Genomic DNA, 20,307 nt, shown 5'->3' with positions numbered 1-20,307 from the left:
AACTCTGACAGCATACTTGGCTTTTTAGTGTTTTGTGTAGTATATTTGTTTTTACTTAATGTGTATATTTTTCAAATTTTGGTGAGGAAATTCTGATGTCTCATTGTTTATGTTGTGTTTGAATATAGGTTAAACACAAAGTAAGTATTCACATACTTGATTTAATTTTAATTTTATTGTAGATTTATAGACAGAAAATGTGGGGGGGGGAGTAAAATGTGTTTGTTTAAATAAACTTAAGCAAAAAATATCTTGATTATTTTTTCATAATTTTGTGATCCTTATCTAAGGCATTTGTATCAGTCATTGAGTTGCCAGCTGCAGAAGGAAATCCCAAGTGGATGAAACCTATTTGAATACAGTTTTTAAACATTATAATAATTGGTAATTATTTTACACTGGAAGTACACTTTAATATTTTATATATTGTCGCTGTTTAATCCACGCCATTTTGTGCTTTACAGTTGCTACAGCACGCTTGTAATCTGCAGCTGGCATTAACCTGTACTACTAATTGAATCCTACAAAATCTGATGATATGAACCCTGATATCAAAAAAAAAAAAAAAAAAAATAATCTGTCATCTGAAAATAGTAGACTTTTGCAGTTATTTTGCATGTCTGTAATTGACCACACCAGACAGGAGGCATGGAGAATTAAGATTGTGGTAAATTATTCTGCTATGCTATACTGACTGGATTATTTCTAACACCAGTGCCTGCCTCTTGGCCTCTTAATTTCTTGTTTCTTTTCCCTCTTTCAGTGTAAAGGGTAGAATGCAAATAGCCTCGTTCTGCAGGATTTTAAGTTAAAGGGAACGTAGTATGGTACTGTCCTGATCTCCTAGCATTGCTTAAGAGTTTTGTAAAAGTACAATACCGTAACATAGGCAGGTCCTTGAGATTGCAACAACAGTGTAATGTCATTAGCCTCACTGAAAGTTAGTATTTATGATTTTTGCACTGGCAAAGGAAGATTAGAATCAGGTTTCTGTGATTCCTCAGCACAACTGTAGATTATTTTAGAATAGCAATGAGAATAATAAAAAACATCAGTATAAGACAATCCTGTACGTGGCCATGTAGTTTAAGAAACGTACAATGCCCGCAGCGATGCCCAGGTACACTTGCAGCACGGAGCTAACGATGCCGGTGCCTTGGCCAGCGCGCAGGCCCACAGTCGATGAACCGCTGCTTCCTCCCGCGTGGGACCGTGCTGCGTGAAATCATCATCTGTGGCGTGGCACCGCTGACCTGGCAGCTTTAACCTCTGGTGGTTGTTCACTCATTTACTTGCTGCTAGGAATTCTCCTGACGCCCGCCCCGCCACAGCACACGCACGCCCGGAGGCGCGGGGTGTTCAGCGCCTCGTGCGCGCCATGCTGCGTGGCAGCGACGGCTGGCGCCGGGCAGATGCAGGGTGCCCAGGCAGCCCCCCCCGTGGGCCTCATTTCGCTGTTTTACCCGACCCGCGGTAAAGCCACGAGAGGGGGCTCGGTGGTGGCGGCGCGGGGCTCGGCACCCTCCGCCTGGGCGTGAAGCGTCACGGTGCTCAAACGCTGAATTGCACGGGCTGGGGCAGAATTAGAACCGATCTGCCGTAAGTCGGAGGCGGATGCACTGGTGTCTTTGTTTTAACCACTAACGCACAGACACGCTCCGGGTTTCAACCTAGGAACAATCTGCGGTAAAAAAATCCCGTCTGTCTCCTGCCCCGCGCATCCCGCCGTTCAGCGGGGAAGCGGGACCTCGGGCCCGCATTCGGACCGCGCCTCGGTCTTCGGACCGAGCGCCGCCGAGGTTACGAGCCGCCCGCGCGCTCGCTCCAACGCGGCTGCGCGGCTGCCCGGCGCGGCGCCGTTCCGGCCGTGCCGGTGCCCGCCTTTGTTCCCGCCGGACCGACAGCGGCCCGGCCGGCCAGGCCTGGCTGCAGTTCTCCGGGCGACCGGTAGATGCCCCCAGAGACCGTTAAACCCCGTGAGCGACGCCGCGCCCGCCGGGCGGCCGGTCGGGCCTGCTCCGCTCCGCTGCTCGGGGCACCGTCGCTGGATCGGCGTGGGCGCCACGCGGGACCGCGAGGTTGCTGGCTTAGTGCTGAGCCGTAGTTTGTTAGGGGGTGAGGCGCCAAGGGCTTTGGGTACACCAGTTCGTTAGCGTAGCAGAAACACAGTGTTAGCGGGGTTTATGGAATAACTCGTGTGGGTGCAGTTAGGTGTCAGGTTTTGGTACCGACAATAGAAATAAAGTAATCTTCAGTCATGTAAAACATGAGGTGTTCCATCTAACCTCTTGTTTTACGTGCTGCGTGACATCACGGAAAGCAGTGTGAAAAGGATGTTGAGGATCGGGAGTTGCAGTTTGTCTCCAGGTACCATGAAAAGTTCACTTGTGTCACCTCCGCGGCTCCTCAGTTCCAAAGCGCGGTTTGCTGGAAGGAAGGGGCACTGGCGGTGGAACCGCTCTGACAAGTGAGACAGCCTCAGAAGCCGTTGCGGTGTCGGGCTCTCTCAGGTGTCACGAATGCCGTTCGTCCCTGTCACACCATTTGTTTCTAGCCCTGTTTGTGTGGGGTCAGTCACTGGTGGCATGTACGTGGCAGAAACTTAAGGGAACAACAGCAGCACCGCTTTGCGCTTTGTGTACTTTCTGTTTTTGAGTATAATTGGGAGATAACTTTTGGTTTTATGCCTGTAAAATTTGAATGGTTAAACAGTAGATAGCTTCATTGCTTGTGAGTTAAAATCAGTTATCTTTGCCTAAGAAAAAAAAGTGCTCTGTACCGTATGATTAGTTCAGCATTATTTCGATTTCTTTGTTAATTGGGATGGGATTTATTAAAAGAATATTGACACTAATTTTTTAAACTGACCTATTTTACTGTATAGTTTTTTGTTTTTTTCCTGTATTGTTTTGCTAATGATGCTGTCTTGTGGGGAAAATGTGCTTTGACTTAAAGTCCAATGGGTCGGTCTACAGGAAACAACGTCACGTGGACACAGTTTCTCATTTATACAAATATTGGTGCTGTGCTCAGGGAGTATGCAGTGCATGTTAAAATTTAACTGAATAACATTTTGTTTAGTCACTGTTGAGAGCTTTTAGCGGTACTTTCTTCATTACTTCCACTGCATCTAGTGATCTCATGCATGAACACATACACACGTATGTAGATCACACTATATAAATAAATATGCATGTATATGTGTCTGCTATACAGATTGTTATTCCACTGCTCTGGGTTGTATTACTGTAGGATTCTGTCCTAGGCCTTTGGAATTTGGTGTGAATTTTTTGCCTATATTCTTTGATTGTTTTTTTTTAATTAGATAGAATTTTAAAGCAGAAAAAAGAAAGCATTCCGTATACAGAGCAAAGAATGCATTGCACTGTATTAACATAATATATTTACAGTACTTTTAAGCTGTATACTGTGCATCTGATATATAACAAATATTCTGGCAAATTCAAATTTATATGTTTAAAGGTATTTCTCATTTACTTTTCTAAGATAAATGTTCCAAATGTTTTCTGGTAGAGAGTAGTTACATATTTTCACTTGTCTGTGTAAACACTGTGTGCTTTTCGATCTCAGAATAACACCTATTTATATATTAAACACAAATTCAGTACTGTCTAGTCTAAATCATATCAGGTTTTTGTAATACGTTTGTGTTTGGTTCTGCAATGGAAATGTCAAAAATACATATGAAGAATTAATATGCATCTACGCAGTAATTAATATATTTTATTTTAATCATATTAAATGTGAAATAATGTATATTATTTACTTCTTACATCTCACGTTACTGTTTATTTCAATGACATCTAGCTAAGAAGTGTTTTACATCGCTTCCATCTTATTAGTGTTGTTGTTGAACTGCAGTAGCTCTTTTTAGGCTAGAAGTATTGGTCTCATTAGGCTATTGTTTAGCATGAGGTCATCTGAATTTATTACATACAATATAAATCTCGGGTTTCAGGTTTCCATATTTATTTTAAAGCTGCTGAGGATTTGAAGTTAAATGGATTTTAATCTAAAAAGACAGTCTTGAAAAAAGTTTGGAAACTTGATGGAATATAGAAAATAAAATTAACACATCTGGGTCCTTGCTGTTTTACTGGGACAAAGGTTTGTCTTCTCACACTAGATAACTACTCCTGCAAACCTTTACATCTGCACTTTAGTGTTGCAGGCAGTCCCATTGGACTCATAGTTTTCTCCAGGATAGGACACAATGATTGTTTCATGCCACATAAAAGAAATATTTTGATTATTTCCATAAATAATACCTCGAAAGATATATTACCTCCTGAGAATATTTGGTTACACAACTTTTTGATATGTATATCTTATCAGAGTTTATGAATGAGATAACTTTGATTTAAATTCACCTTTGCATCATTTGATTTTAAAATTAGGGAGAAATGATTGAACTTTTGCATCACTAAACCAGTTCCGGCTGAAGCTATATGCTGAACGGAAGCAAAATAATATCTAATAATTATATTTCTGGCATAGCATTTGTTTGATGTTTTAAACCAAGCCATCATATCCTACAGCAAAACTATTTAACATATACATTGTTTTGACGTGTGGAATGTGCCTCATTTTTCCCTGTGCAGTGTTTTAAAGCAAACGAAGAGTTCATTGTGTTTTCATGAACTAATGTAAACATGGATTTTTTTTTTTCCCCATCAGTCAGCCTCTCTTACGAATACCAGCTAAAGAATACCAGTATATTTTTAACATGTTTTCAATACGTATATTGGTATTTATTCATTATTGCCATGTTTGCTTCCCTAGGGTATGACATTCATAATCGTATTTTAGCAGAATGCTTTTTGAGTGGGGTTAAAAATAGCCCTTCCTAGCTGCTGAACTGCAGAGGTCTCCTCTTGAAAGCTGTTTTAGTTATCTTGCGCTTATTTGGGAAGGTGGAGAACAGAGTACAGGTTTAAAGGCTTAAAATCTATCTTTCTTATTCCCAGTAACAGGAATTCATACAAGAAGAACATCTGCATAGACATGCTGCGACAGGGTTATCACAAGTCCTTCTCCGAGCTCTGCACTCTGATACAGAAGTGGAATGCCTTGAGGGAGGCTGCGGGGCCTGGGTCAGCCATATGGCAGCAGAAGTCCCTGGAGGAGCAGCCTGATAAGCTGGATCAGCTTCGCCACTTCCTGACCAGGGCTGAGGCAGCCCGGCGAGCAGGTAGATGCGGGGGTTGTGGGTAGCAGAGCAGCGGGAGCCGCAGCCGCCAGTGCCTGGGGGAAGCTTCCAAATTGTTTCATGTATGAATTTGAAATGTTGCTGCATCTTAGCACATTTCAGCCTTAGTCGACTAAGCTGTATTCAGAGAATAAATGATTAGGAGCTGCAGATATTGGGAGGGGTTTGGTGAAGAAAGAAAAAATAAAAGGGAGAAACATGCAGGGTGCGTTATGATATCATCAGAAACGTTTGATGTATGTATAGCTTTGATAACATCTCAATTATTTTCTCATAGTTTCATTATTCTATTGTGTTTCTTTCTGTATTGATTTGAGTAGCTGGTTTTGCATTAGAAAAATTTAGTAGGTGAAATGCTGCTTCACACAGTAGTAGTTTTGTAAATCTGATTTTATTAAATACCCTGTCTGCTAAGTGTTTGGATTTGTGACTGATTTAAAAAGGATTGTGAATGTGTCGAATAAAATACAGCACACAGATGTAACATGCCACCTGTGAATTACTAGGTATTAGTGAAGACATAACTCCAAATTACTGTATTTTCTCTATTGCCTACTATTTAATAAGCGCTCATATTTATCATTTCCTTTTACTATAAATAGTAATATAATCTACACTGTCTTTCTCCTTTGGAATAATTGTAAGGATGGAGGCAGATAAAGCTCTAACTCCAGTCTTGTTTCATGGCTGAGCTGGTTTTGCTATACTTGGTTTATTTCAAGTTGCATTTTGATCATTACCAATATGAAAATCTACAATAAAGCTTGTCAGTTTGGAACCTGTTTGGCTGAAATTCAGAAACAGACAACTTCATTTAACAAAGGAACCACAAAAGTACCCTTTCACCACTTAAAAAAATGTTAATTTAAAATGTTTATTTTATGTATACTGTGAAAGCCAAAAGTTGTGTTTCTTTATTTAATTCAGTATAATTCTAGGCAGGAAATCTACCCAGCCCGTGATTGGAAGGAACCTTCGGATTTGTCTGGAGTATGCCTAAAACCTGAATAGGCATCCCTGTAGCTGGCAGGAGCACAAGAGAGGAGTTTTGCACTCAGAGTGCCCTGACAGAAGCATACTGCCAACACTTTGATGTTGAAGAAGTAGCAGAGATGGCTTCTCTTGATGGGCCTGCTTCCTGCAGCTGCTTGAGGAGAGCAGTTTGTCTTACTTCAGTGCACGACATTTTTCACTGTTACAAACTCGTGTGTGACAACAGAGTTGGCAAACACGCTCCCGGAGAGCCAAGGTGCTGCTGACGGTGCAGTTTGTGCCCCAGTGAAAGGCAGGAGCCCTTTCTCTCACTGAACCCAGCGTTCACTATGTGATGGGCTCTTTAAGTCTTTCACTTCTCTCAGAGACAAGATACCACCAATTTTATGAGTGATTATATCTTGCCCCTAGGAGAGAATATCTCCCAGCGTTGCCTGTTAAAGTTGGTTAAAATGAAAGAAGAGAAAATAATATGAATGTGCCAACAGAGTTGGCAAGCATCTTTATTGAATTGCTCGATCAAGGTATAGTTAGTTTTGAATTTTTCACCACTTTCAGTGCAAACCTTTGCACAAATCTCTTGTTTGTTTTAAGTGAGGCTTGAATCACCTGGCACATGAAGAGGTGGATGCTAATTCACGTTGCAGGTGTTAGAGCCAGTAGTGCTGTGACTACATAACAGATGAATTATACAGCTCATCAAATACCAATTCAGTAGTTCCACTAATCCAGTTACTCTCTGATTCTCATCAAATTGCTTGGGGCTCTGTCTTATGATCTCCTGACAACTCTAGCTGACACCATTTAAGTAATGTTCAGCAGTTCACCTCAGCTGGAACTTACCGTGATGTAGAAGTCACAACAGCAGCTGACCTGCATTTGCTCTTCGGCCACCACAGTTCAAGCTTAAAAGGCTGAAAGTAATATTTGGGGTTGTAAACTGTGGGAGTTTCACAGTGTGGCTGATGTGACTAATATTAGGCTAGCTGAAAGTTTACCTTTCTCAGGTATGCTGTCTTGAGCTAACAGTTGTGTTGAGGAAGAGATAGCAGGTATAAATTACGGGGAAAAAAAATCTTCATGACTTGTAAGTTTTTTGATTAAACTATACTTTATTAAGGGATTGGTTTTGAACCTGAAGTGGTAAACAAATGGAAAACAAAACTTCACTTACTATGTCAGTAAATAATTTTTTTATTTGTTTTTTATTTTTTCTCATCTGATTTTTTTGCATCATAGTGTGCTGGTGTCTTAATTGTGAATGTAACTTAGAACTGCTGCTCCTAAGTTTAGAGTTTTATGGTCGTTACTGTAGTGCACAGAGAAAGCCAGGTATTCATTCACTTTCCATATTTATTGGTAGAATATGTTAATCTTATAATTTTTTTTGTAGTTTGTATTTATAGGACACTATAATGCTGGACATAAATTGTTTGCTTGAACAGAATCAGAGCCAGCCATCACAATGCGGAGGCTGATATCAAAGAGCAATTGTTTTCTTCACTGCTGGGTTTTAAAATAGTGACATTTTGTTTACTGGTGTTACATTGTACAAACCGTTTACCTTTGCATACACCAGTGAGTGTTCTCTATGTTTTGATTGAACTTCAAATCATCCAGGAGTCACCTTTTTTTTTAATTGTCTATTACTAATATTATGCTGTGTGCAAAGAAAAGATTTTCTTCTGTACAACTTACTCTCCTTGTCATTGTATTTGAATACCTTCCAAGTATTTAAAAATAGAGAGATAGCATTAATCGTTGCATCTTCTTAGAAAAATAGCTGATAGTTACTTTGCCCTAGGTACAGCATTATCTCAAAAACACTAGCAGAAATATTGGCAGTGCTTGGCTGCATTCCTATTTGGTGTTTTTTGATGCAAATGATGTAAATGTGTCTGACTTCAAAATTGAGTTGTTTCTAATTATTCCTTGATCTTCCTTCATTATCATGGACTAACCTCTCTTTTTAACAGTTCTGGTCTCAGTAGCTTGAAAAAAAAAAGGAGATAGTTTAGCTGTTTAAATGTGTATAGTTGTAGGGTTTTTCACAGAAGCATGCAGGATAAATGCCAAAGCAATGTATCTACATAGCTCAGCATTTGATGTATACAGTTATTTCTTGGCACATATACAAAAATGTTGGGGTTTTTTTCAGAAAGAAAGTTATATTTTGAGGCTATGGAATGGCCTGCCCAATTGTGTGCTTTTCTGCCTGATTGTACTGCTCAGAGTAAGTTCACTTGAAGGTATAATTGTCCTTGAAAGTATCATACAGTGCTGGCAGGTTGTTGCTGCTATCCCTTTGAAGAGCCATAGCTCTCTAGCCCCTACTCAGTACCGTTCTGCAGGTTAGTGGGAGGGGGAAGCTTGAAGCCAGAGTCTATCCTTGTCTGACATTCGGGGTTGCTAACTAAATATCCTTTGGCTACTGACACCCTGTGAACAAATGATGAGCATACCCTACAGTGGTGTGCCATCTGAATAGAATCTTTTTTTGTCCATTTTGTTTGTCTAAGGCCCAGACAAAATTTGACTCTATATCCCTGTGTGTTTGGGTGGGTCATGAGGAAGAAGTAGGAACAAAGGAAATCCAACTAAGTCTTGTATTTTGGAATTTTTGAACAGCACCCAGTGTACTGTGTGCCTAGGAGAACAGTTCATTATAACAATAATATTGCTGTTCCTCAGATAAAAGTATTTAAAAGTGAAGTTAAAACCTTTAAGCTGGTATTTGCACAGATTTTACCATATGAATGTAACTGGTTCTTTAAATCCCTACTTGGCTGCTACAGTCTGTCTTATTGTTCTAAAATGCGTTACTAATTTACCTGTTAGGCCTGTATGCTCATTAGGCTAAAGCTCTTCTTTGAATCATCTCGTCAAAGTATCATGTAACTACTTTTATTTAGTCAGTTAGCACTGAGCCTACCAGAAGAATGACTGATAGTACGCAGATTATACTGTAAAGCATCAATTGTGTGTTTCAGGCGAAGGCCAGCCTCTCAGTGATAGTGTGCCACATCTATGTTTTGTTAAATTAGAGATCACCTGTCTCAGTATTATTTCAGAAGGGCTTGAAACGTGTTGCTCTTTAGATTACATCTGAATTACATATTAAACGTAGGCTTGAACCCTAACTGAATCCTTACCTAGGACTAGCAGAGGCCTTGAAGAGCTTCTATGATCAGTGCTTGCTAGAGTGAGCTGGTTTACTTATATTGTACAAGTGGAGGGGCATGAAAGGCAGGTTACAGCTCCAGAGCAATTAAAGGGAGAGATGTCTCGGACATCGGCTCTGCTTTGCCAGAGCAGAGGAGCAAAACCAGGGAAAATGCCACAGTTCAGTGACTGCAGCATATATTGAGCAGTCAGCACTGTAGTGGCAGATCATTGTGTTCACTGTGCCAATGCATGGAACCTATGTTCAGGTGTGAGTATGCCTTCAAAGGGGCAAGACACCATTCATTAGTTGATCGCTGGGGCAGCTGGTGGAGAGTAGGAGTTAAGATCTGGAAGCGGTTGCCTTTCTCAGATTCCATCTGCTCCCCGTTCCTGACCCCATGCAACCCCTGTGATGTGCTGTATGCTAAATGCTGAATCTAAGTGTGTGCTACAGGCTGCTGATCTTTGTTCCAGAGCATAGCAGGTGCAGAATTAGAAGGAAGTGCTAACTTGGCTCTTTTTTCCTTGTTTCAGTGTAGAGAAAACTTCTGACGGCATGAGTTATCATTTGTTGTTGTTGTAAAAGATGACTTTTCATAGAGTATATGAAGAAAGCATGAGTATTTGATGTGTTTGCACTGGAAAATCTTTCTTTGTCTGAGATACTTAAGGTTGAAAACGGAGTTTAGCATTTTACAGTGGAAAGCATTTCTGTAAGATTTCACACTTATGCCGTAGGCTGAGCTAGAAACATTGCAATAACTGTATTACCCATGCTGTTTTGGAAAAAAAAAAACAGGAAAGCAGTTGTGCATTTAAAAAAGAAGAAGGATAAACATACCAAAACCTCTTTTAATATTTGCTTGGAGGAGGAATAGTTTTGTTTGGTTTTGGGGGGATGGGGAAAGGAACACTGTTTTATTTTCTAAGCAGGTTTGTCCTTCTCCACTTAATTTTATATCACAGGAATAAATGCAGCAGTTGCTAGAGATCAATGGAGGAGTTTATAATTTTTGTAATTATTTTACAAAAAGTGATTCTGCCCAGGAAAGAAGCCAAGCCTTCTCAAAATAGAGCCAATTGTAGAACTACCACTGACTTCAACAGAAGCAGCACTTCTTAGAAAATTTCAGTAGTGTGTTTTCATTGCGATGGCTTGGAGCCCCCCTTTAGTGTCCCGGATTACCAGTTAATTGCCGTATATCATTATCATTAGTTAGCTTTATCCTTACTTGGCAAAATTATATCCTGACCATTTACTTGGCATCTTTGTATAGATTGTACTTTTGCTGGATATGTTCCCTTTATGTACCTAACAGTGCTGGGAAGAGTGTGCTCTGTGTACAATCTGCCTCATGATATCTATGATATCTAGGAAACGGAGGTTCTGTGTCAGACTGGATGGTGTCAGCATATGCTACCCCACAGCAACCTTTCTTAATTTGTGTGTGAGTTTGGCTTATGGATAAGCTTTCTGGAAACAGAATGATTGGGTGGTCCTTTACCTGTAGGTGTAGAGGCATGACTGTATTGAGCAAGCAAATGGAACTGATTCTTTGTCGTGTGTGGATCCAGGTGGAAATAAACTGATTGCAGCACCATATTCTGTTAGCGTTCATGCTTCTTTTTGGCCCAACAGCTTCCATCCTGGATCTTTCTGTGTATGAATTCTTCACAGTATCATCTGTCTTGCTATTAAGTCACTGGCATTGATCTCTCTGGCAAAGGAAAAAATGAAACTTTCAGTATCAATGGTGTCTAATTCTGACATCAGAAATTACTCCTAGTGACTTAATTGATATCGGGCCACTCCTTTATATGTCTTCAAAAGTGAATGGTCAGTTATAATAAAGTCATACTCTCTAAAAACAACTAGCTGAACTGGAAGATGAATGTTACCGTCTATTGAAAAGTTTGCATATGACCTTCATCTGGCAGGAATAAATGACTGAGTGGTGGGGTTTTGGGTGGAAAATATTGAGCCGTAAATGGATGTTGAAAAAATTCTAATACCTGTATTTTAAAAATGCGTACAAGTTCTATTTTCCATTAAGAACAGCCTCTTTTCTTCTTCAAGGAAAATACCAAGCCACGATCTCTTAATGAAGTTGTTTTCATCTGTTTTCTAAAGACCATTTCTGTACTTCTTTTCCTTTCCTCCACTACGTCCTGTCACGAAAGAGATCATACAGATGTGGCAGAAGTTGTACTTCAATTACACTAATATGGCTTGCAGATCTTCTGCGTGTTTCTTTGCTTTCATCCAACCTCTGTTGGGATTGTCATACTCAAGCTCCGCCTCACTATACCTGTGCATTGCACTACTTAGTAGTTATCTAGCTGAACACAACGAACATGCAGACCATGGATCTGAATAATCCCCTGTTCCACTCAAACCTTTGCTTGCCAAGGGAACAGGTCCGGAGAAGAGCCCAGAAACAAAAAAAGATACGGTTCAGCCGGCCCACTGGGGACTATGGCTGGAATATAACAAGGGGAGATCCTGCTTGACAGTTGACGCCCCTGAAGAGATCCTGATGCAGAGCAGGAAATACTACATGCATTTAATATATAGGATTTAATGTTTAAACTCAAGTTGAAGGGATTTTTTTTAAATGTCTGAAAAAGATCTCAGTAAGGTTTGATAGGGATACTTTCTTTTTGTACATGACACCCAATTTCAAAGTTGTTCTCCATTGCAAAGGACAATGAATATAAAATATTTTGAAAAGCTCAGATCAAACAAAAATAAACAAGTCAATTTTCTGTAATTTACATTACTTGACAAAAACATCAAAATATTATAAAACAAATACTGCAACATAGCATGACTTTTAATTTGTTTTCTGCTTAATTTTTGTGAAATATTACTGCCTTGAATTTGGTAATTTGGCATTGAAAAAAATGTTTTGTCGGATAATTGCCCGTAAGATGTGTTCTTAGCCCTGCTTCAGATCTTCAGTTAAGTCCAAAACTGCAAACTATCTGGCCTCACTATCTGCTCCACTGAGTTCTGTTTGTTCTGTGTAGCTGTTATTTTGGGTAGATGTTCATCTTTACAGTGTTCTCACAATCCTGCGACTTAAATGTTCTGGAAGACTTGAATTTAGCTTCCAATGTTTTATGTAATTGATTTAATTTTTGAAAGATTAATGGGATCAGCCTTTGAACCTTTATCTATGTGCTTTCTTAATTATTTCTTATTTAAAAACGAGAATTTGTCTTGCAGAAACCATTTTACAATTGCTTGTGTGATTCAAGCTTCTCTTTCTCTTTATTCAGTGTCACATTCTAGTGTCGTCGTTCCCTCTCTGATAAGTGGTGCAGATAACTTTTTTTTTTTTTTTGTATCAACAGATACATAAAGGTGACCTGTCTACAGGTATTCTATTACCAGTTGTAGAGAGCTTACTATACAAAATCAGAGAGATCGAAGCTTTAATGACTGAACTATCTATGGGAGATCTTGTGGACGAGAGTATTTACCTGTTCTAATATTTTTGTTCTCCTGGGGAGGTAAAAGTTCACTTTTACCAAGTCTGATGTGCTGGCTTTACCACTGTCAGAATAATCTCAATTAATATCTTGATTTGTAAATCAGACTTTAAATCCAGAAGAAAATGCAGCTTTTAAAAGTCTGTCTTCTGGGGTTTATTTTATGACCAGCATATCTGGTGAGCCACTGTCCAAAACAATTACAGAGAAATGGTTGTCTTTGTGCACTTCTCATTGTTATTCACCAACAGGATAGTCATCAGAGGGTCACATTAAAGTTCATTCAATCAAAGCTGTGGCAGTAGCAGTAGTCTGCCTCAGGTCAGTTCCATCTCTTGAGATTTGTAGGGCACTACCTGAAGTTATTTGCGTAATTTTATGTAGCATTAGTGCCTTGATACTTTGTAGCAAAGATTTCAAAGGCAACAGATCAGTATCTAGTGTTCTACCCCAATGACAATCCCATTATATTTCCACTTACTGTGTTATTGTTACCAGTTGTATGTATCCTGTGGTATCTTCTGTGTTCATTTTCACTTAGCTGTAATCTATATGTAAAGTGTGTTGTTATATTTACATTAGTGGTTATAATTAGGTTTTGTATTTCTCTGTTCATGTGGTTATTTGCTTATGTACTTTTAATCATCATGGGAACCTCTGCCTTTTACTTTTGAGATAATTGTTAAAAGTGCTCCCTTGTGCTGCAGTAGATGTTGAAGTTGGGATAAGATAAATCACAGCCAAGAAATACCTGCTTTTCTTCATTGAGAGCAAAGGGACCCTAGGTAACACCTATCCATATCTAAACTGGTTAGTTTGGGTGAATCCTAACTATATCTTGACGTTTTTATGTATACATGTGTATAGATAGGCTTGCATATATATATATATGCATATGTGTATGCACATACACAGATGGACAGATATATGTATATTAAGCCCAAACCAGTTCTGTTACTTGCATTCCAGTATCATTTGCAGAGATGTTTATGAGGCTATTGTACCAAAATAGTCTTAATTTCTAATGTATGAATAAGTTTTATATGATGTATGCTCCTGGATATTTTGAACAAGAGGTACCTGAGAGGTGCTTTTTCAGCCTTGAGGGGGAACAAAAGGAATGAAAATTCACAGCCATGAAGAATGTTCTGATTAGGAATACATCAAGTCTATATATGATAATTATTCCTCTCAAAGCCACATTTCTAAACTTAAGCTGATGTTTTGTTATGAAACCTTAGATACAAATGGTGAGATGATAATCTAGATGTAATTTTAGATGTTATTTCTCTTGTGTGGTTAATGATGCATTCAAAGTACTTTTTTGAGTAATTGCTGTTTGTCGTGTAGATGATAGAATTTACAGTCGAGAAATTTAGTCCTTTTTGAAAGTTCAATTTTCCGCATTTCCTCCTGCAGATAACAAAAGAGAGTTTAACTGCATCCTTTGATTAAAGTGTCTTGATTTGGTATCATAGTTTTAAAACACTTAGAAAAGATCTGGACTTTGAGTGGGACCTTGCCTATATTGAAATCAGTTTGTTTTCCCCCAGTTGACTTCTGTGTGGTGCTCCATACCAAGGAGTAAGAGGGGGGGGGTTTCTTTCTTTTTTCCCTATTCTCTCTTTGAGCAAAGCTTACAAATTGCAGAATTCCTGAAAGCAAAGCAATTCGGTTCACACATCTGGCTTAACCAAACAGTCTCTTGCCTGCCGCAAGACTTACCGTTCTTAACTCCTTCTTTACCTAACTACATGAAAATTATTTCAAGAACTGACTCTTTGGCTTACCTTCATGTAACAGCCACAAACACAGTAAGCAGCCAACCAAAACTGCAATGGAATTTTGGCTAATTATTTCCATTCACATCTGACATGAGCAGAGTTTAGAAAGAAATTCATTTAGTTTAGCTGGAAATAAATTTAACTGTGAAATGTGTAGGTTCATGCTGTACTTTCCTATCTCATTGATTCTTCAGCATCATGTAGGGAATATATATTCCAAATCCCCCTTAGGGAGAAGCAGTACGATAAGAGTTGTCAGGTAAGTTTTAGATCTCTGCTCCAAATTAATACAGTTTTGGAATAATCCAAAGAGGGGGTTTTTTGTGCATTTTTTTTTAAAGGTGCTTTTTAATTCCGTAGAAGCTCTCATTCTGTAATTTTTGGGAATTGCAGTGTTTGTTATCAATTTTAGGGATAGTGTGTGTTCATTTAGCAGTCTGAGATGATAAGGGGTGGGAGCTAAATCTGGTTTCTTTTCTTCAGATCATAAAGGAGATCTGTGACTTTGAGTCTCCCCTGCTTTCCACATTTGTTCTGAGAGCAATACCTTGGTGAACTGTCTTTTTTTTGGGGCAAGGTGTAAAATTTCAGTTGGCCCTTTTTTTCTAAGAGCGATAAGGTACTAAAAATGGGAGTGTACATGAAAACTCAAAGCCTTTCTTATTAGTCCTGCTTTGAACATTTAAAATGATATGAATTAATGGTTGTGCAGAGTGTTTTGTTTGGTTCTTTATCTCCATCACAGCAATTGCTACCATAGACCTGTTTTGAAAGCTCTCGGTGCCTTTTCGGGGCTCAGTAGCTCAGACAAACGCTTCTCCAGCGGTGACTGTGTCCTTTTTCTGCTCACTCTGACTTCTCTCTTTTGACTAGCTATTGTCTTATCCAGGTTTTGCGTGTTTCATTGAACTGAATTTTGGTTTTGCATACAGAAATGAAAACAATTTATTGTGGTTTTGTTAAAGTATTTTTTCAGTTCTCCCTAATTTGTGAAGTTATCATTTTCCCCATATCATATTTCTCTGGAGGAGAACTTGATGATATTTCAGTGGTGAAAAATATAAATAGCTCTTCATTTTCATTATATGGTTATTTCTGAAGTATGCAAGATTTCTGAAAGCTGATGATAATCTAAGATTTTGATTGTAGTTTTTGTTTTTAAAGGGCACTATGAGGAGGTGTACGATAACCAGCTTAACTTGGCCTACTGTTTCAATGACCCTGAGGACAAATGGTTAAGTAATTACTTTTATGAGCAATGCTTTAACACTGCTCAATTAATAAAAATTGATGGTGGGAGAAGAGAGGCACAAGCACATGCAGATATGGGCCTCATCAGCGAGGAACAAGGTAAGCCACTGAGATCGTAAAGCTACATTGTATTCAGCATGGAGAGTCATATTTGGCAATTTGTGTTTCATCACAGGGCACGGTGTTTTGATGTAAAATTGATTTGCAACCATAATTTAAAAGTAGTTTTAAAACTGTTACCATTTTAATTTTCGGAGCAGTGAGTAGGAAGACAAAGTCCACAATTATTCACAGAGCTGTTTCCTCTGCTGACGTTCCATCTACAATTGAAAGTACTCGATCAGAAGAAAAACAAAACACAAGTTTAAAGGAAGCATTTGCTTAGTGAAAAGATTCTTTGGGTTTGACCTTATTTCATTTTCCTTGTTTTTGACAAGAAACTAGTAATGCTTGGGCCATGGGTGTTTGAGTAGGATGGCATCAGTAATTACACAGACTGGGTTGAGCTGGAAGAGGTATAAACATGTAATTCAGTTTAATCCTACCTCCAATTTATACATGGATGAAACAGCCTATATTTTTGTGTTCTTTATAAAAACTACCTTCTGGTTCTCTTGACTGAAAATGGCACCCTGTTTGTTTGTACGTGACTGCCACTTTGGTGTTTGCTTCAGATTTATACCTTACTACAAGCTACATTTCTCCATTCATGTATCTGTATCCTCAAACTGTGAGTCTCTGAAATTAGAAAAGGTATTAACAGAATCATATAACAGCCCAGGCTGGAAGGGATCTTGAAAGATCACCTGGTCCAACCTTTCATGGGAAAGGAAACCTGGATGAGATTGTTTTAGCACTCCGTCCAATTGCATCTTGAAAACCTCCAGTGATGGGGACTCTATCACATCCCTGGGGAGGCTGTTCCAGCAAATGATTGTTCTCACTGTAAAAAATACTACTTTCTTATATCAAGGTGTACCTTGTTTCTGTATTTAAAAATATACATTACCTTTCATGGCAGAGGGGTTTGAGTGTGTGTAGCAGACTGGGTATAAAAAAGGTGTTTTCCTATGTTGGTATAAAATCCTTTCATGTTGTGGGAAGACAAGCAATAAGTGAGCCTCAAGTAGCTGAATAAAACCTATCTTGTAGCTGTAATTCCTAGATGTACTGGATGCCTGACCATTGCTTCAATGTATGTGATTTGTATAGTCATTCTTTTTTTGGTTTTAAGTTTGACTTTGTGGGTCAAAATCATTGCAACTTTGAGCTCAGCTTGTGGCTGGTTTCTCAAATAGAATGGCTTTTCTCAGAAAAAAGATTCACAGAAATTGAAATATTTTGTTAAAATAGTGTAATTCTAGTAAATGTCTGACAAAATGGGTGTGTTTTGAAAGATGGCCTAATTTCCCAGCAAAAACTTGGACGTAAAACATAAAACCTGCGGCCTTTTGTATTTTTTTAATTGAAAGGTTTTTCCCCGTGTTCTCTTAAAGCTGAAAGATCACACCTTTTTCAATATTTCTTTGTATTTTCTAGACTGCTAGTCATTCACACTGTTTCCTCTGAACTGTTGCCACATCTTTCTTGCCTGCAACACCCAGAGCTGGATTCAGTTTTAAAATCTGAGTTCATACCAATGACCAATAAAATGGAAGGATTACTTTTCTTACAGGTTGTAATTTTATTTTTGTTTTCAGGTATGACATCTACATTCTTTGTTTCAGCGTAAATTGCATACTTGTATTCAGTTCATGATCTTCAGTAATCTTGAAATTATTTTCTGAAGGACTGTTAACTAGTTATTCTGTTCCGCATTCTGGCATCACCAATTAGTTCTGCCTAAATGCAACATGTTACTTTCTTTTTGCACTGAGTAGCATCCTGTGTTTTGTAGGTGATTTCTAGAAATTATCAAGATTGTTTTGAATTCTGAAGTTGTCCTTCAACAAGCTTTCTTTTCTTGCAAATTTTGTATCATTTGAACATTTAAAAAGAATTTTTCTACCCTGTAATTCAGATCCTTAATTAAAATACTTAGTAAACTGGACCTAGGACAAGTGCCTGTGGAATCTCAGAGTACCTTTTCAATGACAGTGAACTACTAATAACCGATGTCTATATAGGATTTTCTAACCAATTTGCACTCACCTGACAAGAGCTGCAGGTGAACTATGCTTCCCTAGTGCTTTACAAGAAAGTTATATGACAGTGAGAAAGAATTTACTAACTTAAACAGAAGATTGGTTTGATAACATTTGCTCTTGATATGTTGGCATTGGCTGTAATATTTTCATGTTTTCTCTAAAAGCTTGGGAATAATCTGTTTAACTGCTTTTTTATTCCAGTATTATTCCTGGAATTGAAGTTCAGGTAAATCCAGTTTCCCAGTAGACAAGATAGCACTTGCTTAAAGCCCAGCTGGTCACAACCAAGCCATTTTCATTTTGAGTGAAAAATGCTTAATTAGATTATCTGTCTGATACTCAGTAGAATGAAATGATTGAAGTTGTTGGATTTTTTGCAACCTTTTCACTTGGTCCTTCAGTTACTAAAAAATAAAATTATAAGAAGGTGCATAAAAGCAAACATCCCTGTCTATTTATAGCTTCAAAGGCTCATACTGAGTGTGACTTACTACTGTTACCAAACTACTGCCTATAAAAAAATTAACATTTCCTACTTTTAACATTTTTCTACTTTTTTTTACTTTTTTTTTAACCCATTACAAAAGCACATAAGCAATGTTACGAAATACACTTTGAGATACTCGGGAAATTTCATTTTCCTGCTGTAAAATATTCTAATATTCTAATATTTTAATTATTATTCTAATAATTCTAACTTCCAGAAGATAGGCTTCTTATTAACATTGGTAAGGAGAGATAAAGCAAGGTGTGTTTTCACTGCCCAGGGTGAAGCTCCACTGAATCTATAGGGTCTGTCTTTTGCAAATATTTTATTTCCATAGAGAGAAGTGAAGAAATGAAGAAGTTGAGAGAGTAAGCATAGGATTTGCTTTGAGAGACCACTGAGAAAAAGACAGCAGATGTATTCCATACACTTTTTAGTTTCAGCGGATGAAGAACTATATCACAAATACTGATTGCAGAAAACATGTAAGAACAGATGTTGAGTTGGAATTGTATAAAACTACATGAGTATTAATGGTGTTATAAGTAAAATTCTAAACATGCTGGTTTTGATATTAGAACACATAGATGCAGCTTGTAAATTAAATGGTCTTTTTGTGTTCAGATGTTTATAAGGCTGTAATCTAATTTGTTTGTGAACTGAATGAGTCGGAAGCCTGCTTCCTATGAGGATATATACATATATATAGGAATACGTACACAAGTGTGTGCATTAATATATGATACAGGAATATGTATGTGTACAGGGATGTGTGTGAGTACGTGAATGATGCTTAACATTTACATCATACATTCATAGAATCATAGAAAGTTTTGGGTTGGGAGGGACCCCTAGAGGTCATCTAGTCCAACATCCCCGCAGCGAGCAGGGACACCACTAACTAGATCAGGTTGCTCAGAGCCCTGTCCAACCTGGTCTTGAATGTTTCCAGGGATGGGGCCTCCACTACCTCTCTGGGCAACCCGTTCCAGTGTTTCACCACCCTCATTGTAAAGAATTTCTTCCTTATACCCAGCCTAAACCTACCCTGTTTTAGTTTAAAACCATTACCCCTCGTCCTGTCACTGTTGCCTCTACTAAAAAGATTGTCCCCATCTTTCCTATAGGCTCCCTTTAAGTACAGAAAGGCTGCAATCAGGTCTCCCCGCAGCCTTCTCTTCTCCAGGCTGAACAAGCCCAACATTCTCAGCCTGTCCTCATAGGAGAGGTGCTCCAGCCCTCGGATCATTTTTGTAGCCCTCCTTTGGACCCGCTCCAACAGTTCCATGTCCTTCTTGTTTTGAGGGCTCCAGAGCTGAACGCAGGACTCCAGGTGAGGTCTCACCAGAGCAGAGTAGAGGGGCAGAATCAGCTCTCTTGACCTGCTGGCCACACTTCTCTTGATGCAGCCCAGGACATGGTTGGCCCTCTGGGCTGCCAGCGCACATTGCCAGCTCATGTCCAGCCTTTCGTCTATCAGTACCCCCAGGTCCCTCTCAGCAGGGCTGCTCTCGATCCTTTCATCCCCCAGCCTGTATTGATACCGGAGATTACCCTGACCCCGGTAAATTCATCTGATTGAAATCATTATCTCTGTATTAACTGCATTGATTAATAGTGCAACCGGGAAGACAGAATTTACAAAAATGAGAAATCAGTCTTACAGACATTAATGTGTGCATCATTTCAGATGTAAATATTTTGTACCAGTTCTTTTCAGTTCTCTTACCCAATAGTTTTTTTTTTCATTACTTG

At 38.8% G+C, this 20,307-nt stretch overlaps 1 protein-coding gene across 2 annotated transcripts in view; it reads left to right on the top strand.

Annotated features, from left to right (window-relative positions):
* The window catches only part of TTC29 (tetratricopeptide repeat domain 29), a 133,393-nt gene that overhangs the window by 14,235 nt on the left and 98,851 nt on the right, over positions 1-20,307 (top strand). Inside the window, exons 1-3 of one of the 2 annotated variants that reach the window (XM_075421091.1) lie at positions 2,061-2,367; positions 4,989-5,212; positions 15,832-16,017. In XM_075421091.1, the coding sequence (XP_075277206.1) occupies positions 5,026-5,212; positions 15,832-16,017 (373 nt within the window). In that variant the 5' untranslated portion in view covers positions 2,061-2,367; positions 4,989-5,025. Of the gene's footprint in view, positions 1-2,060; positions 2,368-4,988; positions 5,213-15,831; positions 16,018-20,307 lie in introns of those variants that run through there. The other variant, XM_075421092.1, reaches the window with a different exon arrangement.

This window comes from Opisthocomus hoazin, chromosome 5 (genome assembly GCF_030867145.1).
Source record: "Opisthocomus hoazin isolate bOpiHoa1 chromosome 5, bOpiHoa1.hap1, whole genome shotgun sequence".
NCBI lineage: Eukaryota > Metazoa > Chordata > Aves > Opisthocomiformes > Opisthocomidae > Opisthocomus > Opisthocomus hoazin.
Note: the sequence above shows the minus strand (reverse complement) of the source record. Positions and strands in the feature narration are given on the sequence as shown.